Raw genomic sequence first — 24,346 nt, 5'->3', positions numbered from 1 at the left:
GTTCATGGTTGGTTTGGATCCTCGGGGGATCGGGTGAGTTTCGGACTGGTTTTGGAATAATTTTCATAAACTTTGATTGTTGGTACTGGTATCATCGCATTTGCGAAGAAACCATCAAATTTGCAAAATCTGGGTTGCTGGGGAAGATTCACATTTGCGAAGAACCCTGCTGCTTTTGCGAAATATTGATCTTCGCATTTGCGAAGTATTGGGTCGCAAATACGACCTTGGCAGGAAATCTTCTGGTTCGTGTTTGCGGTAAGATGTTCGCATTTGCGAACCCCATGTCGCAAATGCGACATCTGCAACTTGTTAAATGCTTAGAATTCCGAGATATAGCTTCATTTGATATATTTTGAACTCTAGCTTCGATGAGAGGAGATTTTGTGAAGGAATTTTCATACCAAATCATTGGATAAGTACCTATAAACAATTCGCAACTATATTTTATGATTTTATATAAGATTTAACATCAAATTCATGAGAAATCTAGGGGAAAATTTAGGGATTTTGTCAAAGTTTGAGAAATAAAAATTTAGGATTTGAGAGTCGAATAGGACTCGGATTTGTAAACAAAACATATATTTGGACTCGTGAGGCTATGGGTAGTCAAGAACTACCCTTGGACCCGGGATTTGACTGGGGCAGACCCGGGGTTTGACTTTTATTGACTTTTTAGAAATCTAATAAAAATCACATCTTTATTAATTGAAATTGTTTTCTCTTGTATTGTGTGATATATTAAAGTCGTTGTTAGCTAGATTGAGCCGAGCGGAGGCGAATTTGTAAAGGAATAAGGCTAAATTGAGTGTTGAGTTAGCCGAATTGAGGTAAGTGTCTTGCTTAACTTTGTTAAGGGAATTTTTCCTCCTATTTGATGTCGTTTTCTATATGTTGGGGTGATATATATATGAGGTGATGAGCGTATATATATGTGCCAGGGTTAATCATACTCGGGGGGTAGTTTATGTTATATTTTTGTTTGTAGAATTAAGTGACCTTCCTACTTCATGCTTTACTTGACCCTTAGATACTAAGAACATAGTATTAAATGTTAAAAATCAAGACTTAGATTATTATAACTTGATCAAATTTGACATAATCTTGAGAATACATTGGTGTGTCTAATTCAGTCATCTCTACGCGTAATCATTAATACATTACTACGGCTGATATTCTTGAGATACTAGATTTTATACTCGTGTTGTAGATAATTTAGGAGATTTGTTGAAACATTTGGATAATACGATCCTTAAGGGTTATTGAACTATTGTTGGCATTGGAAAATTGTGATTGAGACTCGTTTGGAATATCCGTTTAAACACTCTCTTTGATGTTATTTATGCTTCCTGCCTTATTTATCATAGATATACATATGCTTGGTAAGGAAGAGTATAAAGCACGAAGGGTAATGTCATGCCATATTATTTAGAGTAAAAACACGAGGGTGATATCGTGTCATATTATTGAGAGTAAAATCATGAAGGGTGATGTCGTGCCATATTATTGAGAGTAAAAGCACGAAGGGTGATGTCGTGCCATGTTATTTGAGAGTTAAAGCATGAAGGGTGATGCTGTGCCATTTCATTTATATTGTTATGCTTTTATTATTGGGAGATCATGGCACGATGGGTGTTTCCGTGCAGGTTAGGATGAGGGACATGCATTATGATGTGGTATATGTTTCTCGTGTATACGTTTATGCCTTTACCTTTAACTGTTATTGTCGTACTCATAGATCTTGCGTGACTTGTTGTTATTGTCCTGTCCTTGATCTCTATCCAAATTGTTGTTGTGTTGCCCATGTCTTCTACTTGTTTAACTTGCAAATACCATGCCTGCTTCTTCATGTTATAATCACACCCATGACGTATCTGTTCTGTTGCACTTTAGCACAAGCCCTTTTTTCTATGTTAGTCATTCATGCCTCTATTTGTTAACTTGTAAAGATTATGTGTTTCCTTCGTATCTGTTATACTTGTATCTAGGCCTCTACTATACTAGTTAGTTGAAGTTGATATTCTTTGTCTTTCATGTTGTCATTACTTACATGCCTTCCGCCTATTTTATTACTATTACCCACATGTATATCCTCGTTCATTATTGCTACTTGTGTATTTCCTACTTGGTAATTCATGTTATCAGTTGGTACAGTTATGCGTATATTGAGTGAGGATGAGATGAAAGCACGAATAGTATTGTCGTGTAATTGACTTGATATCTGAGTACATTTCTCATGCTATAAAGCTATGAAGTGATTGTTGTGATTTATTGGTTTCATTCTAAGGAAAGGATTGGTCGAGGTATTTGAAGATGCCAAATTGTGATCTCTGCTAACACTCGGTTATTGTTTTTGCGTATCCATTTCATGTCTTTTTCTCTATTATATCGTGGTATAGTTCTTTTGCTAATTTACGATGCAAGTTTTATCAGAAAGTATCTTTTAACTAAAAAGTTGTGTCACTACTTCGACGAGGTTAGACAATATACTTACTAGTACATGGGATCGGTTGTACTGATACTATACTTCGTCACTTTGCGTGCAGATTTTTGGAGCGGAGCTGCTGGTGATGTTAGGTGTTGACTCTGAAAATGTTCGTGCATTCCGGATATAGTTGCCACTTGTCCTTGGTAGCTTAGGTTTTGCTAATCTATTATGTAAATTTCAAATAGATCGTGTAATTATTTGTACCAGTTTTGTAAATTTCAAGTCTTAGAAGCTCTTGGTTCGTACTACCAGTTCTTGGGTCAATTAGTAAATGTTCAGATAATTCTTCTCTATTTTTCCTATAATCTCATTTGAATTGTATTTTCTATTAGTTGGCTTACCTAGCGGATCGAGTTAGGTGCCATCACGACCAATGATTTTTGAGTCGTGACATTTCTATTATATAATCCAAAAAAACTACTCACGCTATTTTTACGAGAAAAGTAGAAAGAGAGAAGTGATATGAAAATCCCTTGGGCTATGAAATGACGGACTTTTACGTAAAAATTGCATGGGGTGCCCTATTTGGTCGCCCTCATTTAACCTATACCAATTCTTTTTAAAAGTTTTAACTTGTACTCACTTTTTAAACAACTCCAGCCTCCTTCTCCTCCTTCGTTTTCTTCTTCTCTTCCTTCTTTCTTCTACTGCTGTTGGTGCTGCTATGAAACTTCAGTTCATGGGATGATTGCTATAAATATGTTTATCAGATTATTTAAAAATAAATTATAAATAATTATGTAAGTTAGTAGACAATAATTTGTGAATATTTTCACGTACGCAAGTTAGTAGACAATGATAATTCTGTTCTTTTCACGTTTATTGTTTCCAAAATTTATGATTTAGATATTGTTGGCAATCTAATTATTTATCTAGTATGTTAGAAAGCTTTTTCAAAAATTTTAGCTTATATAGTGCTGAAGTTTTTACAAATGAACTAAATAACTTCAGCATCTTCTACTGAAGTTGTTGAAAAAGCTTTATGACAAAACTAATGAACCCAGGACAAAAAAACTTCGGCTTTTAGTGCTGAAGTTTTTTACAAATGAACTAAATAACTTCAGCATCTTCTGCTGAAATTTTTGAAAAAACTTATCCAGGACAAAAAAAACTTCAGCTTATTTAGTGCTGAAGTTTTTATAAATGAACTAAATAACTTCAACATCTTCTGCTGAAGTTTTTGAAAAAGCTTAATGACAAAACTAATGAATCCAGGACAAAAAAACTTCAGCAAATAGAGAACAAAACTTCAGCTACTATGCTTAAGTTCAACAATTACAAACCAAAACTTCAGCAAACAGAGAACAAAACTTCAGCTACTATGCTAAAGTTCAGCAATTACAAACAAAAATTTCGGCACACTTGGTTCAGCATACTTGCTACTTCAGGCCCGTCTACTAGAATGCTGAAGTTTTGCGTGATTGCCTTTGCTACTTCAGCCTCGTATGCTGAAGTTACGCGAAAAAGTGGGTACGCTTGCATTTTTTTTTTACAAAGCGGCACAAGTTAAAACGTGACCCAAAAAACGGGTATAGATGCAAATGCCCCGACTTTTACAAATATATCTAAGCCCATGTTATGACGCCCATTACTGATTATACTATTGGGCTAGAAGCTAAGGTATTTGAGCTAATTGCTAAAATGAGGAAAGCCCAACGTATGATGTGGGATCCAAGTTGAGGAAAAAAGTTAAAACAAGAGTCTAAAGAGAATATAAAGTTTGAAATAACGTAAGTGTATCGTAGTTAGGATACGCTATGAAGTTTCTTAGAACCGGAACTATCCTCCCTTCTTCCATTTTAATTTCTTTGTTTACTAGTTTGGAGTATTTGTAATAATTATGGAGATGAACTTTTACAGCTGTATATATGATTCCCATGTATTTCAATACAATATAGATTCACTGTATTGGTGCTCTAATTGTTCCTACTCCAAATCTCTCTACCCCTCTACCATGTCCAATACTTAATAAAACACCCTCTCTAAATCAGTGATGGCTCAAGAAAGGATTGACAACATTTTAAAATATATTTGTCGAGGTATTTGTTGGGTCCAAACACATATGCAATTATACGTAATCCACAAGTAATAATGTGATAAGAAAGTATCGTTCCCACGAGGATTTATGATCAATTATTGTTCAATCTAAACTATTTATAAATTTATTTATCAAGTAATTGTGAAGAAGGTGATTGTGATTTTTCTTACTACAAAGTTAATAAACAAGCTAATAATTCAAAGGTGAAAAGAAAACAAGCAACCACTTAGAAAGAATTCAATAAGATGGGAATATTCCGGGGTTATGAGATTAATGTTTCTCTTATTGTGTTCTTCTGGCTGATTTAATCACTTGATTTATCTAATTTTTTTGATTAGCAGGGTTTTATGCTCATGAAGTTCTTTCGATGCTTCACTCGCCTATTCAAGTGAACCTAAGACTATATGTCAATAGAATCAAAATTAACGAGAACACATATGTATTTCCTACAAAAATAACCACGTAACGCAACTAGAATATGTCTATCCTAATCGAGAATCTATTCTCTGATGTCCGGATTTAAGAACTTACTCTACTTAATCTTATATTCAATCTATAGTTCCCACTTTCGAGTTCAACTATGAATTCGTAAATAGTATTCTATTGGTAGCTACACAACAAAATAATTAAGTGCAAGATTGAATAAACAAATTAATATGATAAGTCAAGAAAAACAATCAACCGTTAAACTACAAGTGTCAATAATGACCCATAACCCCGGAATAATGAGGTTCTTAGCCACTTATGTTCATGACAATAATCAAAATATTATTTTTAAACACAAAAATCTATGAATACTAAATGAAAGATGGAAAAATCGATGAATTCCATGCTCCGATTATAGTTCTTTGCCTTTTCTCGCCTCTAATATTGACCAACCCCTCAATAATCACGTGTAGGGTGTATTTATAGGTTAGGGTCCGAGTCCCCAAGCCTAAATCCAAGTAGAAAATGTTTAATGCACTGGGGAAAGACCATACCTCAGAGCTTGTGAGGCCCGGTGTGCAACACGCCTTAGAGCAGGCATCGCCCACTCTGTCGCCTAGTGGGTCGTTCCCAAGACTAGGCGTCGGCTGGAAAGGAGCCTGGTTTTGAAACTTGTCCAATTTTTGCCTTTTCGTGCTCTTTTTTTGTATCTTTAACACCCTTGTATGCAATATTTACGGATTTCCATCCCCCATCGCTCCTATACATAAAAATGACACAATTAAGCTCAAACGTCGCACAATTAATTATTAAAATACTAAAATGTAAGGTAAGCAATGCACTAAAAATATACATTTATAGCCAAATATTACTACTTTATACTTAAGCGTTGCTCCTCCTCGAGTCAACCAACAGATTACACTATTCTTAAGCACGTTATATTTACACAATTGAAGTACATTACACTAATTATCACGGCTGATAGCAACAATTAAACTAGAGCATATGCAATCACATACACTTCCCCTTTACTAATTTTTCAAAAGAAATATTCACAAAGAAGACAACATGCTCATAATAATCCTAGCCTCTAAAACTGATTTAATATCACAATGCACTCATGGCTTGAACACTCAATATTACAGAGAAGTCTAATAACGTTACTTATCCCTTGTGAAACCATGTGTCATCACAACAAGAACAAGAGAGTAAGTTGAATCTACACATTCAAATCTCATGCTCAAATATAGTTGAAGGACTCACATATATCAAAGAAATCGCTCACTCTCACAAAGAAGTAGCATACATGCAATTGAGATCATAGGCTTGCCCATAATGTAAACCTCTACTAATATAGGCCCGCTCGATCTAAAATCAATTAGGATTTTTTCATGATTGTAATGGGGGATAAGGGACGGGTCGGATATATTTAGGAAATAGTGGCTCACCCTCCTGAGCACTTTTGCACATCACCAGATAACTTAAGTGCAAATGCTTCAATTTCACAAATAAGATCACTCCCCAAAAATATGTCCTCTTTCTTTAAGCACTACTTTAATTTATACCCCACTAGAAACAACAAGACAACAATTTATTTATTTATATTTTTCATTCTCTTTTTCCGTTTTTTTTCAACTACTATTTTTTCTTTTATAATATTTGCTAGTGGTGTATTATTTTACAAAATAAGTGCACCCTTCTTTCTTTCATTGGTTCCACTTGAAAACCAGCCAAATTCCATGCTTACTTCTTTTAGCGCTCATTTTACAATTAAAGTGCTTTAAGAGCTAAAATAATCAAAAAGTATCAATCAAGAACAAAGAATATAGGCTGGTAATGTGGGTGCCAAATAAAAGGTCAATAGGTTCAAAAGGGTCAACTGTAAATATTTTTTATTTGTGATAAGCAATTACGATCAAGAAGATCAAAAAAAGCCTAAATTTATTTTTTAAATCGAGCAAAACCTAAAATTTCGCTTCGACTCACATACCGGACAAGTTCTTGACACAAGTACAATGACATAGACTATACAAAAATCTCACCGCACATTGCACATGATTCACTAAGGCCGCTCTCATTACGACTCTCAAACAGTGCAAGTATTCACGGAGTTATAAAATATTAAGCATTAAGCACAAAGTGAACACTAGTCAAGTAAATGAGACGTAGGCGTCACAAGACATGATATCCAATCAAACGAGTCATCATGACAATTTTAACACATACGGAAGATACTACATGCCAAAGCGCCTAAATATGCTACTATCAAACAAGTCAAGGGCACCTAGGAATTATATCATTATTCCTACTTTTATTCCCTAAATTCCTAATCTACTCTAAAAATAAAAAAAAAACTACTATCCGGTTCAAACTATATCCCATGAAAAAGAATCAAGACACAAAAAAAATTACGGGGGATTATTACTACCTAATAGAGAATAAAAGACATATTTTTAGATTTTTCTACTTTTTACTTAGTTTTGTTTTTGTATTTTTGTTAGACTTTAATCCATCAAGAAAACCTCCTAAGAGATCCATCATCGGGAAAAGTCCCAATTTTTTTCTTCTGTATTTTTGCTCTTTTTTTAATTAAGTGCTAAAATTACTAGTAAAATACTACACCATGACAAAAATAAAAATAAAAGCTAAAATCAAAATAAGAAGCTAACATGTTAATATATTACTACTAATTATCTAATAAAAACAAGAAGCTAAGCTAAAATTAATAAACTGCACTAAAATTACGAATTAGCACTAACCTACTATATAAAAAAAAAATAGAATCCCAACTCCATACTTAAATCATGCATTGTCCTCAATGCATATAAAATGATGAAAAACAAGTGAGGTGGTAAGAAAAACTTCATGGTCGCTCCTTGTCATCTCCCTCATGAAAGCCATACCAGCAACTGCCCAATCGGTATCATCATCCCCTGGCTCTGCATCCTCCTTAGTTTCATCCTCATACTTCTCGGGCTCAGCCTATGAACACTCAGGCATGTTAACATCTTTATCATGGGCAATCGCTGGCCCTCACCAAGCCCCGCCAGATTCTGTGAATGGGCATTGAGTGGGAAACGCTCATGTAAATGATCTTTCTCTTCCTCAGTAGCCAGCCTCCCTCCAATCTATAGCTGCAAGTCCAACATCCCATATAAATGTGCCATAAAGCTATCATTACGAGCATTGAGCTCACTATCAGTGAGCACAACCACATCATTCTCTTTCTTAAGCTGGATGCTGGTGATGTTCGTCCCGCGGAAGGGTGCTGGATGACTATATCAAAACTCTTTCTCCTATTCTACCTCCTCCTTTTTCCTCATATATTGAGTCAACATATTTCCAAAGAATAGCCTATCAACCATCTTACTCTTTCTCACCGGCGCCATCCGGTGGCATGTCAAATATCCGAAACTTGTGCCTCCAGTTTCATCTTCTTCTTTGGAAATTTCTTATGGCGGCTAGTCTTTTTGTCACAGACCCAAGTATCCACAGAATTTATACCATATAATATGTGTCTAATCTATCGATACGTCAGGTGGGCAATAAAAATACACAGAGGCTCATTTGGGACATTTGGAGTTCCCAAGTAGTTGCATATAGCGGTTGCCGAAAAGTCAATCAATCTACTGCGAATAGGCGCATACTGATTTGGATCGATCCGGATCATATCCATCATAAAACTCGCGAACTAGGTTCATATTAATATCTCTAGGGTTTCCAAACACAAAGCCTAATCCAAGCTCTTGAACAGACTTCCATATCACCGAATACTTAGCTCATAAGAAGTGCTCATCAACGGCCATATCAAGGTACATATGCTTGGGGCGACAAAGCTTGTACCATGCCTTGGATTTCTCAAGTCCAATTCCCTAAAAAAGTGTTTCCCGTCTATTTATAGTTCCCTGAATTCATTGACAAAAATACCCTATGGGAAGTTCTGCGGCCGCACAATTCTATGTGACGTCCGCACTCTTCTTGTCTTCTCCAGTTGAATAATTTCTGAAGCCGTAAAATTCCATTTACGGATGCATCAGCTTCTGTGGCCGCACTTTTCTATATGTGGGTGCACTTTGGCAAGGCTTTACACTTGGTCATTTTGCACCTTCTCTGAACTTTTGAAATCTTGTCAGTGCAACCAGGTTTTACACCCGCACAATTTGATATGCAGACCGCACTTGTTAGAAATCCTCTTAGGCTCAGGTATCATCTTTACCGCCGCAAATGTATTTCTGCGGAACACACTTACTTTTGTGGCCGTCGAATTACTTCTACGGACCGCACTTTGGCCTGTTGCACTTCTTCTGGCCTTTATGAGCTGGAACACTCCTTTTGAGTTAGAATTCTTCGTTAAGGTTTTCTTCTTCAACATGCCTGCAATTCGTACAATTTCATTAGTTTTGGGAAAAAGAATCAATACTTTTAGACTAAAACTAAAGCAAGAAGGTACTAATAAGTGGTTAAAATTTACACTTATCAACTCTCCCAAACTTAAGTCTTTGCTTGTGCTCAGAAAAATAAATTAGTTCCCACCTCCTCAAAGAGAAGGATCATTTTAAAGAGTCAATTATAAGCCATTCATACTCAGTTGGACCAACAATTACCCACAATATACTCATGCATTTTCAACAATGTTACAAACCATATGTCATGTGCATATAACTCTAATATGAAACTTGAACTTGAAGAATTGACTTCACTCATCAAGGACTCTTGTTCTATCATGTAGATCATGGTGAACTCCAAACTCTTCCCCATCAACCTTCCATTTTCCATGCTCATTTTAAGAATTAGCACTCAATTTTTCGATCAATGAAAGGTTCACTCTTCTCTCACAAAGGAATATCACAAGTAATACTTCAAGTATCATAGGCTTGCCCTTCATGAAGATCACCACTAATGTAAGCTCACTAAGTTTAAAAGCAAGTAAGACTTTTTTTGGGTTGTAATGAAGGCTTTTGGATTAGGTAAGATACCATATGTGATAAGTGGTTACACCCTTCCTTAAGCACTCCACATTTTCATTTCTTGGCTCACATCTACCAACTCTTAGAGGAATTTCCTTTTCTTGGGGGGATAGAGAGACTTGGAATCACTCTTTATTATTCATTTCATTCTTTTTCTCCTTGATGCTCATACTAGAGACAATTGCCTCTTTTTGATTTCATTAACCTTCTTTTTATTCTCTTTTTGGAATTTTCTTTTTGTTTTTTTCTTTTCCTGCCTTCTCTTTTTATAGATATAATTTCTTCTCTCTTTTTGGTGCCTTGATACATCTTTTAGATTCCTCAACTCTCCCCCCAAACTTATGCCTTGAGCCAGTGTTGAGCAAGGTTCGGCTGCCAAGAGAGGATTACAAACAAAACGGGCAAAGGCTTATAGTATGGTTATCAATAGAGAAACGTTAATGGATCAAAGGGGTTGAATAGGGATAACAAGCATTAGGTGGCAATAGAAATATCAAACGGACCAAGTAAAGCCTACAATCATATTCCAAACCAAGCAAACCTAGAATTTGACCTTGAAACACATTCGGGGCAAGTTCCAGACTATTCACACAAATACTTGGACTAGCAACAAAAATGACCTCACCTCTCTTTCAATTAGACCATGAAAGAGGATAGACTCTAAAGCCTACAACGATCACAATCAAGTTAAAGATCACTATGGTCCATTAAACCACTCAATGATTATTAAAGTCAACTAAAGAATCTCAAAGTCACTAACTAGAGCTACTTTCTTCCAAAAATCTTATTTCAAACCATAAGCACGCAGTTAAGTATGTTGGTGCCAAATGGAGCATGAATAACTTTTTTTAGAGAATGACTTGATTAGGGCTTTTATTCACTACTACTACTACTACTACTACTACTACTACTACTACTACTACTACTACTATTACTACTACTACTACTACTACTACTACTACTACTACTACTACTACTACCACTACTACTACCACTACCACTACTACTACCACTACCACTACTACTACCACTACCCTTCCACGACTACCACTACTACTACCAACTACTACCGCTACGACTACTACCGCTACTACTACTACCGCTACTACTACTACCGCTACTACTACTACCGCTACTACTACCACCACCGCTACTACTACCACCACCGCTACTACTACCACCACCGCTACTACTACCACCACCGCTACTACCACCACCGCTACTACTACCACCGCTACTACTACCACCGCTACTACTACCACCGCTACTACTACCACCACTACTACTACCACCACTACTACTACCACTACTACTACTACCACTACTACTACTACTACTACTACTACCTAAACACAAAAAATAGACTCGTTCCTTTAACAAAGTTATCACAACATCCATCCTTGGGAAGAATCACCCGATTCACACAAAAGATCACCTTTGGAAAGAACAATAGAATTAAGAAAACCAAAGGATTATTATCCACACTACTACGAAAAACATAAAAGCTACTAAAATAAAAAGAAACTACTAATCATAAACAAAATTAAAGTAAACAATAAAGAAGCTAACGAAAGCAATAACTAACTGAAGATAGATAAAATAAAAAGAAACATAATCATCCAATTATTACAATCCATATATATCCAAATGTATTAAATGTATAATCAAATAAACTCCACTCCCCCCCTCCCCCGAATAAAAGTAAGCAATGTCCCCAATGCTTAACAAAATAAGAGTAAAATGAGAGAGGGAGAAGAAACTCCCTAAGCGTCCTTGGACATCTCTGTGTCCCCGGCAACATCAATCTCTGTTAGCTCAGAAAACTGAATATCATCATCATATTTGGGAGTGGCGAGAGTGTGGAACACTGTACGCATTGCGTCAGTAGTGTCGACGACAAGGCATGGATCCTCATATTGGCTAGCTGGATCATCCTGTGCAGATAGATCTGGGGCGGCCTGGGATGGGTCAAGCAGCATAGCAAAGGGAAAACTCCCAGCTGTAGCTAGCTGGGTCACCTTAGCTTAAAGCTTATCCACTAACATCTTGCTGGCTTGAGACTTCCACATCTTCTTGGTCAACCTCTTAGTAACTGAACCATGTTGGACCAATGTGTCCATAATCACGTTCTAGTTGGCCAGAATCTTGCCTAACTTCTCATCAAGCTCAGTGGAATCCTGCAGTGCATGTGTGGATGACTGCCCTTCAACAGTACTAAAAAACTCTGACAGCTTTGAAGTAGCTGCATACATCTAGTTGTTAAGACTCGCTAATATCTGACAGACTCGCAGAGTAGAAAGTGTGCATGTAGGCATAGGCACCAGCTTCAGAATCGGAGTAAGGACAGCCCTATGAGAAGTAGAAGGAACTGTATAAGGAGCTGAAGATGACGACTCGGGGATAGCAACTGCTACATTGGTAGAGGACTCAGCTGATGTAGATGGAATATCAGTTGTATGAGAAACCACTACTACAGGCACATCAAATTGGCCGAAAGTAGTAGAAGGCTGAGGATTCTTCTTCGAGTTGTTTGGATCCTGCAGCTTGTACCATGCAAACGGACCTTTCGGCTTTACCTTTGTATCAAATGGCATGGGCTCTACCTTTGCATCTGTAAGGTACTCTGTAATAGTGTTGGGGTAGTGGTAAGAAGTATTACTTTGCTATGCGACCATAGAAATGTTGGTTGACATTAGGGCACCCACATTGATCGGGTACCCGACAATGATATAATCCACCAAAACAGCATACAGAACAAGCATGTTGTTCTCATTCTGGCTTGGGTCAAGCCTGATACACACAAAGGTTTGCCAACCTTTTGCCTTAAAACTCAATGTGCTCCGGAGAATAGGTACCACAATAGTAATCCATGGTGGAGGTGGTTTTGGTGCCAAAATCTCATCAAGCCATGGCCGAACCTCTTCTTTCAAACCCAGCTTCTATAAGTACTCCTTTGGTTCAAAATCCTCAAATTCTAAGTATGCGTTCAACATGTTCTAATCAAATTTCACCTTGAATTTGCATACTTTGGTCACCTTTGTCCCTTTGCAAATATGTGAAGTGTTGGCATAAAACTCGCGGATAAGGTGCTCTTTGACATACATTAATTTCTCAGTAAATAGCATTCATCCCTTTCTCTACGTGAACTGCTCCAGAAATATGTGATTGTATCTATCAAGATCTTTCAACAAAAATTGTCGCTCATGAGTCAACGACCTTAATGTCTATCTAGAAGCTAGTGAAAGCCAGCAAGCTCACAAATCTATCCTCCCATGCTTCCTTCTTATTTGTCCGATCTACATATGTGGATGTACCTTCTCCCCCTCTCCCATCATTAGGAATATCATGTGAACCAGACCCTGGAGCAGCTGCCTCAGAAGCTTGGCTAGCACTTTCCGAACCCTCGGAAGTGTTGTGAGATGATGAAGGCATATCCAGAGGCTCAGATTGCCTTGTGGCATAGAATGCATAGTTGTGTGCTCCTATGGAATAGATATTGAGTTTCCCTTAGAGGAATCCCTAGACGGGGCATAAAAACTAGACTCATAGAGGTGTGCACCCCTCACTCTACCTGCTGTAGCTTTTTTTTTGTATAGTATTTGGCACACTTAGGGGAAAGGCACCTTTGCCTCGACCCCTTGAAGATTTTCCTCGTCCCTTCGAGGATTCGCTACGTCCTCGTGATCAAATCATTATCTATATCAATACAAAGGGAATTGTCAGTTGCAAATCATAATTCAACCCAATTAATACTCAAGTAAGTAAGAGAGAACACTTTGGAAACAATGGAGCTACAAAAGAAGTGAACATGCTGCAGAAATGGAGAATTATAGTCCGCACTTTTTTGATGTGGGGCAGAAAAATGGGAGTGCGAACTGCATAATTTCATGTGCGGTCACACTTCTAACAAAAAACATCAGAGGCTCAGATACCTCTCTCTGAAAGATAGCTCGATGGCTATTGTGCTGCCGCTGAATTCATCTACGGTCCGCGAAATTAAAATTGATGTCCGTACTTTTTCTTTCTCAAGAGACAAGTCTATGATAGACAGTGCAAACCCAAATTTAGCCTCTCCAGGAATTATGTGGTCCGTGCAATTAAAGTGCGGCCACAAAAGCACTTGCCTTCAACCAATCACCATAATCAATGTAACGACCCGGGTGTTCATTTTGAGTATTTTAGCTTGGATCCCTTTTTATTTACTCCTCTTTGCTATATTGTGGTTATGTAACCTTTCAGGGTGTTTGGCTTTGGTTTCGAGTGAATTTCGAAGTGAAATGAGACACATAGTCAATAAGTTTGAGGTTTAAGTTAAAAGAGTTGACTGTAGTTGCACTTGTATGAAGAAGACTCCGGAATGGAGTTTTGATGGTTTCAATAGCTCTGTATGGTGATTTTTCTCTTAGGACTGTGTTCGGATGTTGATTTGGAGGTCCGTAGGTCATTTCGCCGTGAATTGGCAAAAGTTGGAAAGTTGAATGATTGGACAGTTTGATCGGGAGTTGACTTTATTGATATCGGGATTGGATCCCAATTTCGAAAGTTTGAATATGTGATGACTCAAAATGTCATATTTAAATTAAATAATCATCTAAGTATTTTAAGACCTTGAAAAGTGGTATCAATAATTCCTTGACTTGCATGCGCAGTCCGTATAATTTTCCGGAAGGTTTTTATGTGAAAAATGGATTAAATTGTGAACTAGAGCTTTAAAACTCAATTGAGTTGACTTTGGACAACATTTTGAGCAAACGAACCTGGATAAAAGTTTTGACCATTCCGGTAGTTCCGTATCGTGAATTGGGACTTGGTCATATGCCCGAAAGCGAATTTGGAGGTCCCTAGATTAAATTATCGTCATTTAACGGAATCTAGAAATCTAAGGTTAAAGATTTCTTAGGTTTGACCGGAGAGTTGACTTTTTGATATCGGGGTCGGAATCTAGTTCTAAAAATTTTCATAGCTTTGTTATGTCATTTATGACTTGTTTGCAAAATTTGAAGTCAATCGGACTTGATTTGATAGGTTTTTGCATCAAATATAGTTGGACGTTCTTAGTTTCATTAGGCTTAAATGGGGATGTGATTCACGGTTTTAGCATTATTTGATGCGATTTGAGGTTTCGACTAAGTCCGTATCATATTTTAGGACCTGTTGGTGTATTTTGTTGAAGTCCTGAGGGCCTCAGGTGGATTTCGGAAGGTCAACGGGTAGAAAAAGCTGCTGAAATTCTCTTTGAGAAGCTGCTGCCCTTTTTTTACAGCATCATGTACAGTACCCCGTGAACAGTACCCCATGAACAGTACCATGTACAGTATCCCGTGAACAGTCGTGAACAGTGTCAACACGTGAATAGTACCCAGAATTTTTCTGGACAGAACATTAAGTTCTGAAAATGGGACTTTGTCCCATTTTCCATTTTTAGCGAATTGGTGCTCGGGAAGAGGCGATTTTCGGGAGATTTTTAGAGAAAACAACAGGGTAAGTGTTCTTAACTTAATTTTGGTTAGATTACCCGAATCTATTACTAGTTTTGGCATTTAATTGGTGATTTTAATTGGGAAAATCTTGAAAACCCTCTTGGTTTAATTTGAAGATTTGAGGGTCGAGTTGATGTCGGATTTTAGTAAAATTGGTATGGTTGGACTCGTGGTTGGATGAGGTTTCATATTCCGTAATTTTTGTCGGGTTCCGAGATGTGGGCCCCACGGGCGAATTTTTAGTGCAATTTTGGATTTTTAATGGAAAATGTAGAATTTCATATATAATTAATTCCTATAATTTTTATTGACTGAATCGAATTGTTTATGACTAGATTTGGGAATTTCGGGCACGAATTCGTGAGGCAAAGGCTTGTTGGAATTTTGAATTGGTTGCAAAGCGAGGTAAGTGTTTGGTCTAACCTTAGCTTGAGGGATTAGGAGTTGTGTCTTATTTGCTACATGTTAATTGTGGAGTACGACGTATAGGCATGGTGACGAGTATCTATACGTTGGTGTCAAGCATGCCCGTGAGTCTTATATTATAATTGTTATGACTCCGTTGTGGTTTATTGTGCTTCATATGTTATTATTATTATTGTTCCCTTGCCAGGATGTTTGTTTGATATTATTGCCTCCCTTGCCGGGATGTTATTGTTTTGATGTTGTTTCCCTTGCCGTTTATTTGATTGTTGTACTATTGTTCCCTTACCGGGATTTTATTGTGATTTCATTTATTTCCTTGCCCTTATTTCTTGTGATTGTTGTTTGGGTGAGGAAGAGTGTTAAAGCACGAAGGGTGATGCCGTGTATAATTTTGTGAGGAAGAGTGTAAAGCACGAAGGGTGATGTCGTGCCGCACGATGTACAATTCTGTGCCGATTATATTGATTTTATGGTGAGGAAGAGTGTAAAGCACGAAGGGTGATGCCGTGTAGTTTATATTGATTCTTATGGTGAGGACGAGAGTAAAAGCACGAAGGGTGATGCCGTGCACTTGTCCTTGATTTTTCCTGATTCTAATTGAGTTATGTTTCCCTGTACGTTTATTTACTGATTTTCCGTTATTACTTGATTTTATTTCGATGTTATAGATTCCCTTATCCTATTTGCCTTGTGTTTGTTGCTTGGGTGAGGAAGAGTGTAAAGCAGGGTGATGTCGTGTATTGTTTTGGTGAGAGAGTGTTAAAGCACGAAGGGTGATGTCGTGTATTGTTTTGGTGAGAGAGTGTTAAAGCACGAGGGGTGATGCCGTGCACTTTCTGTTTGTTGTGTTTACTTGTTATTAACAATTCAAGTGTATTAACTGTTTAGATCCATTTACTGTTGTGATCCTTTGTGTTGGAATCCATAGTGTTTACAATACTTCGCCTTATTTTTTTAATATGTTCAATACTTCAAATTTTAAGAATTATTACATTTTTAACTCAATTGATTTTTCAACTAAAGTTTCCTTAAACCGTTTGAGGTTGTACTTTACTTAAAAAGGAATTTCTACTATGTTTTGATTTATTAATTTCTCGTATTAAAGGTAATTATTCCTTCGATATTGTACTTTCATTGAAAATGGTATTTTCTTTATCAAATGATTTCAAAAAAAACAAGTTTCATCTTTTCTTGTTGATTTCCTAATTGGGTTGGAAGTTATACTCTACTTTATGTTAAGTGAATGAGGCTCCTTGAATACTCTTAATTGTATTGGGTTATGGAACCTATGAGCTGAGTAACATGAGAATATTATTGTGCAATGTGAGACAGAAATATGTGGGCACAAGGTGCCGGGGAAAATATTATGGTTTTATTTAATGGCACGTGAGTTGTCCGTGCGGTTGTGACATAAATATGGGCACGAGGTGCCATGAAAATATGAAAGTGGGTTGAGACCTATATTATTTATGATTATGAAATGAGGTGTCACAAGGTGACATTTACTCGAAAGAATTATATTCGAAAGATGCTTATCTGAAAGATATTTATTTGAAGGAAATATATTCGAAATATATTTATTGAAAAGCATATTATCTTAGAGATTATTACTTGAAGGATTTATAGGCGAAAGATTTATATTTGAAGGACTTGATTAATTGATTGCACTTGTATTTATTATTTGTTGAGAAACATTTATGGTGTTCTTGTTGCCTGCTATTTATATCGCTGGTTAATCATTGTTATCTGCTTCCTATTATTTTTGTACGCTATTTTGCACAGGTTTATTTGGTAGTCTGGTCCTAGCCTCGTCACTACTTCGTCGAGGTTAGGCTAGGCACTTACCAACACATGGGGTCGGTTGTGCTGATACTATACTTCTGTACATTTTTGTGTACAGACCCAGGTATTTGATCGATAGTAGCTGCTCGTTGCGGTGGAGACTCAAGGTAAACCTGCTGCAGCATTCGCAGTCCTCAGAGTCACCTTCAATTGTACTTATTTCCATTTGTTCCCTTTGTTTCGGAATATTGATGTATTTATTTTGTATAGCTACTCTTAGAAAGGCTTGTGACTTGTACCACCGGTTTTGGGAATTATAAATTGTTAAGAGTTATTGAATATAAAGTTGGAAAATATCAATGTTATTTCAGTTAATGTTAGACTTACCTAGTTTAGAGACTAGGTGCCATCACGACTCCTTCGGAGGGATTTTTAGGTCGTGACAGAATAGGTCTGTAATGTTATTTATGACTTGTTTGCAAAATTTGAAGTCAATCGTAGTTGGTTTGGTATGAATCGACATCAGCTTTGGAATTCAGAAGTTCAAGTTCATATGCTTGAATTTGGGTTGTGATTCGTAGAAACGACATTGTTTGATGAGATTTTTAGTGTTGAGTAGGTCTATTATATGTTTTGGAACTTTTTGGTATATTCGAATGGGGTCCCGGAGGCCCCGGGTGTGGTTCGGATTGAATTTGGACCAATTCTGGGAATAGCTTCATTGCTGAAGTCCCAGGTCTGCTGGTGTAATCGTACCTACGGAGGGATTTAATGTAGGTGCGGAATCGTGGATGCAAAAGCTGAAGCGTAAAAGAGAAAAGGAGAGCTCAGGGATGGGCTCGTAGGTGCGGACGCCTGGGCGCAAGTGTGCCTACGCAGGTGCGGACCAGCTTGCGTAGAAGCAAAATTAGAGCAAGAGGCTTTGGGCAGGACCACAGGTGTGGTCTCCTTCTCCGGAGAAGCGGGCTCGCAGGTGCAAGCCATGGTCCATAGAAGTGAAATCTCAGTAGTGGAATCCGTACCTACGATGGATTTTCTGCAGGTGCGGTGTCGCAGAAGCGACGAAAGGCCCACAAAAGCGAAGATCGCTGGGCAGAAAGGTCTTGTTCGAGAGTTAGTCTTCATAATCCATTTTTAGACTTAGAGAGCTCGGTGGGAGGCGATATTTTGAGGGTTTTTCAGAGAGATCATTGGGGTAAAGAATCCTTACTCGGGTTTTGTTAAGTTACATGAATCTATTGGTAACTTCTTCATTTAATTAGTGTTTTAGAGTTGGAAATTTGGGGAAAATTTGTAAAACTTCTTAGGCTAAAATTTAAGGATTTGAAAGGCGATTTAAGATCGGATTTGAGTAATTCTTGTATGGTTGGACTCGTTATCGAATGGGTGTTCGGATTTTGTAATATTGGTCAGGTTTCGAGGCGGAGGACCGGGTTGACTTTTTAATTCTTCGCAAAGATCATAATTTCATTGTTTGAATTAGTTTCCTATAGTTATATTTACAGTAGAAAATTATTTTGGCTAGATTTGAGCCGTTTGGAGTTGGATAATTGAGCGAAAGGCCTTCTAGTTGATTGAGTTAGCATGATTTGAGGTAAGTGGCTTTTCTAAAGAATTACCCCTTAGGATTGGTGTTATTTGTGATAATTGTGATGTGTAAAAGCCGTGTACGCACGGTGATGAGTGTGTACACAGGCTAAATGTGGAAATTACCGGTTTTTAGCTATGTAGATTCATTTCATGCCTTAATTGAGTTATCTTAACATGTTATGGTCGTTATTTCTAGTCTATTCTCAGATGTCTACTTGTCTTATCTTACTGGCTAATTTCCCTACATGCTTAGTTGAAGTTCCTATTTCCTTTAATCCGTATTCATGATTTAACTGTTGAACTCTTTATGTGAAGTTGTTATTCTTGGAATATCTTGTTGTTGAAATTGGTATTGAATTATAAAAATCATATTTTCATTGAGGCAAAGTGTTAAGTTGTGAAATACTATTCTTGTTGAATTATTCACTACCGGTTATTATTGTTGAGACTTTGTATACATTGTGGTTGAGCCGTGGGTTCCTTATTGTGAAATTCTATTATTATTTGGTTCCTCTGGCAAGTTGTGATATTGGGCACTTAAGGTGCAATTTATGATACATTGTGATATTGATATACATGGGGTGGTATAAGGTTTGGGGTTGAAGCGCATGCGGTAAGGTAAGGCGGGCTTGATATGTGTGGCTAGTAGGGAAACTACTAGAAGTCGTGCGGTGTGATCAAGTGGGCTAAACTGCGGGATGCTATTTTGGGAAAATGATTTTAAAAACTAAATGTAGAGGCTCCTGCGGTGATATAAGGAAAGATAGTGACTTATTCTTGTGATTTGGGACTACGAGGAGGTATCTCGGTATTGACCCTTGTTGATCTTTCTCTATTTATTGTACTTGTCTTTGGTTGTTTTGTTTTCTTAAAAAGTAAATCCTTGTTCCTTCTGTGATGTATTATTTGCCTTGATTTTGTGTAGTTAACTTTTGGTATACTCCTTACTTGCTTCATTTCCATTGTCATTATTATTATATTGTTAAATCTTTCATCTTGTTTCTTATTATTTCTAGTAGGGCCTTGAACTGACCTCGTCACTAATCTACCGAGGTTAGGCTTGGCACTTACTAGGTACCGTTATAGAATACTCACGCTACACTTATGAATATCTTTTTGTGCAGATCCAGGTACCTCTTATCAGTCCCAATACTATTGAGCTGAGTTCGCATGGGAGACTTCAAGGTACACCTGCTCGCGTCCGCAGGCCTCGGAGTCCCTTTCTATCCATTTCTATATTTTTCCTTCTTTGCTAGATACGGTTGTATAGGGATGACTTTAATATTATCATAGAGCTTGTGACTTGTATTTTCGCTCGGTTTTGGGCTATTGTATATACACTGAGCTGTGGAGATTTTTCCTTATTTTCGTTATTGGGTTTTGAGATTTTTAAATTATTATTTTACTTACTTCCGTATGTTTGTTAGGCTTACCTTGTCTTAGAGACTAGGTGTCTTCATGGCATCCTACGGAGGGAAATTGGGGTCGTGAAAAGTTGGTATCAAAGCTCTAGGTTCATAGGTGTTACGAGTCACAAGCAATTTTAGTAGAGTTTTGCGGATCGGTACGGAGACGTCTGTACTTATCTTCAGGAGGCAATAGAACTGTTAGGAAAAGCTTCACTTCTTTGATTCCTTATCGTGCAAAATTGTTGACTTCAAAATTCTAAATTTTTGTCTTTCTATTCTTTCACAGATGGTGAGGACGTGCACAATCAGATTGGATAATCATACACTCGTGCCCCCTGCTAGAGCTGGGGGAGGTGGGGGCCGGGGTAGAGGCTGAGGACGGGCACGTGGTGCAGCCAAAGTACCGGCCTGAGCTGCTACGGAGGAGCCACCAATAGCTGTAATTAGAGGACAGGCATTTGATGCGCATGTTACTGCCCCAACACTTTAGGAGACCCTCGCCTAGTTTTTGAGCATGTTTGGCACTCTAGATCAGGTAGGCCTGATCCCACTTGGACTTGCCATATCTCAGGCCAGAGGAGGAGCACAGACTCCCGTCGCCTGTACCCTTTTGCAGCGGGTCTAGGTTGAAAAGGTCCCAAAGGTCATACCAGTACTGTCGGTTGCCCCAATTCAGCCCGAGGTTAGGGCAACAGCTTCCGAGGGGGAGCAACTCAGAATAAAGAGGTACAAAAAGTATCAGGTCCGTCCTACTTTCAGTGGTTTGGCTTCAGATGATGCCTACGGTTTTCTTAAGGAGTGCTACCGTATCCTCTGTACTATAAGTATTGTGAAGTCTAGTGGGGTTTCTTTCAGTAAGTTCCATCTTAAGGGAACGACTTATCAGTGGTGGTGAGCATATGAGTTGCGTAGTTTGGTCGAGGCAGCTTCACTCACTTGGGCTCCGTTCTTAAATATGTTCTTGAGGGAGTTTGTTCCCTAAAGTCTCAGGGATGCATGGCATGTAGAGTTTGAGAAATTGCGCCAGGATACTATGATTGTATCGGAGTATGCAGTCCGGTTCAGTGATTTGTCCAGGCATACACCAGCCTTGGTTGATACGTTAGAGAGCGAGTTCTTCGATTTATCGAGGGGCTCAACCCTATCAGATTCAGCATGGCCCGAGAGCTGGAGATGGACATCGCATACTAGCAGATAGTGGAGATCGCTAGGAGACTAGAGGGTATGTGGGCCTAGGTGAGAAAGGAGAGAGAGTCCAAGAGGCCTTCAGATTCTGGCACATATAGTGGTGCCCGTGCCCCAATTGCAGCCCGTCATGGTAGGGGCTATGTGAGTCGTCCTGTTCATTTAGCACTTTTAGCTTCCAGCAGTATTCCGACTACTCCCAAGCCACCAGTTTCCCATTATGCACTACCATTGGCTAGTCACCTCCTACATGAGGTGCTTTCAGCGGTTAGTCCAGCTGATCAGGACCGAACTAGTTCCAGTATCCACATCCTCTGAGAGCTTATTTTGAGTATGGTGACACTCGTCATATGGTGAGGGATTTCCCCAGACTCAGGAGGGGTGCACCTCCACAGAATACTCAGGCCTCACATATTCCACAAGGCCCTCGGGCTTCTTATGTCATGGTTATCGCACCAGTTGCCACTCCACCAGCACAACCATCTTGAGGTGGAGGTCGGGCAGGTAGAGTTTGCCCTAGAGGGGGAGGCCAGGCCACATATTATGCTCTTCCTACAAGGACGGAGGTAGTTTCATCCGGCTCAGTCATCACAGGTATTGTTTTGGTTTGTCATAAAGATGTATCAGTCTTATTTGATCCAGGATCCATTTATTCCTATGTATCATCTTACTTTGCTCCATATTTAGGTATATCCAATGATTCTTTGAGACCAGAGCTGATCTACTGTTGCTTAGTATATTAGATTTTGATTTTATTTTGGGCATGAAATGGTTTTCTCCTATCATGTTATCCTTGATTATCACGTCAAGATGCTGACGTTGGCTATGCCAGGTTTGCCATGGTTGAAGTGGAGAGGTACTTTAGATTATGTTCCTAGTAAGGTGGTGTCTTTCTTAAGGCACAACGGATGGTTGGAAATGGATGTGATACATATCTAGCCTTCGTGAGAGATATCAGTGTTGATACTCCTATCGTTGAGTCCGTTTTGGCAGTGAGGTATTATCCAGATGTATTTCCAGTGGATCTTCTAGGCATGCCTCCCGACGGAGATATCGACTTTGATATTGATTTTCTACCGGGCACCCAGCCTATTTATATTCCACCATATCTTATGGCCCCAACAAAGTTGAAAGAGTTAAAGGAACATTTGCAAGTGTTGCTTGACAATGGCTTTATTCGGCCCAATGTGTCTCCTTAGGGTGCTTCATTCTTGTTTATAAAGAAGAAGGATGGTTCTGTGCACATGTATATTGATTATCATCAATTGAATAAGGTTACAGTGAGGAAAAAGTATCTATTGTCGTGCATTGATGACCTATTTGATCAGCTATGGGGTGCCAGAGTGTTCTCAAAGATTGACTTGTGTTCAGGCTACATCAGTTGAAGATTCGGGAGCCAAATATCCCAAAGTGTGCCTTCTGGACACGACATGGTCAATACGATTTCCTTGTGATATCATTTGGATTGACCAATGCCCAGAAGCCTTTATGCACTTGATGAACAGTGTATTCCAACCCAATCTTGACTCATTTGTCATTGTGTTTATTGACGACATCTTGGAGCACTCCTGGAGCTGGGAGGATCATGAGCAACACTTGAGGACCATACTTCAGACCTTGAGAGAAAAGAAGTTATATTCAAAATTTTCAAAGTGTGAACTCTGGCTTGATTCAGTGGCATTTTTTGGACATGTAGTGTCAAGTGAAGGGATCAAGGTTGATCCGAAGAATATTGAAGAAGTGCAGAGTTATCCCAGACCGTCTTCAGCTACTAAGATCCAGAGTTTCCTTAGTTTGGCAGGGTAATATCGTCGACTCGTAAAGGGTTTCTCATCTATTGCAACACTTATGACCAGATTGACCCGGAAGGGTGCTCCGTTCAGGTGAACCGAGAAGTGTGAGGAGAGATTTCAAAAGCTCAATACAGCTTCGACTACAGCCCTAGTGTTGGTGTTGCCTACGGGTTCAGGGTCTTATATTGTGTACTGTGATGCATCGTGTATTGGTCTCGGCACGGTATTGATGTAGGACGATAGGGTGATTGCCTAAGCATCTAGACAACTTAAGCTGTATGAGAAGAACTATCATGTCCGCTACCTTGAGTTAGCAGTTATTGTTCATGCCTTGAAGATTTGGCGGCACTATTTGTACGGTGTCCCTTGTGAGGCCTATGTCGACCATTGGAGTCTACAACATCTATTCAAATAGAAGAAATTTAACTTGCGTCAGCGGAGGTGGTTAGAGTTGCTTAAGGACTATGATATCCCCATTCTGTATCATCCCGGTAAGGCCAATGTGGTGGCCGATACCTTGAGTCATAAGGAATAAAGCTTGGGCAGTTTAGTATATCTACCAGCAATGGAGAGGCTATTATCCTTGGATGTCCAGATCTTGGCCATCCAGTTTGTTAGATTGAATGTTTAGGAGTCGAGTCAGTGTGACGACCCTCATCTACTTGTCCTTATGGACACGGTTCAGTACGATGATGCAAAGGAAGTAACTATTGAGGATGACGGTGTATTACGGATGCAGGGCAGGCTTTGTGTGCCCAATGT

At 38.5% G+C, this 24,346-nt stretch overlaps 1 protein-coding gene across 1 annotated transcript; it reads right to left on the bottom strand.

The window, feature by feature from the left end:
- Nucleotides 1-10,975: 10,975 nt before the first annotated feature.
- On the bottom strand, nucleotides 10,976-11,317 carry LOC138881329 (uncharacterized). Its single transcript, XM_070161544.1, has one exon. It carries the CDS (start codon nucleotides 11,315-11,317, stop codon nucleotides 10,976-10,978), a length of 342 nt encoding a protein of 113 aa, XP_070017645.1.
- Between the last annotated feature and the right edge of the window lie 13,029 nt (nucleotides 11,318-24,346).

This window comes from Nicotiana sylvestris, chromosome 11, assembly GCF_000393655.2.
Source record: "Nicotiana sylvestris chromosome 11, ASM39365v2, whole genome shotgun sequence".
Lineage (NCBI taxonomy): Eukaryota > Viridiplantae > Streptophyta > Magnoliopsida > Solanales > Solanaceae > Nicotiana > Nicotiana sylvestris.
This window is presented reverse-complemented; position numbering and strand designations above follow the sequence as displayed.

What these genes read in the sequence shown, in the direction of transcription:
- LOC138881329 (XM_070161544.1), bottom strand. Translation starts at nt 11,317, where the DNA reads ATGGATGTTGTGATAACTTTGTTAAAGGAACGAGTCTATTTTTTGTGT.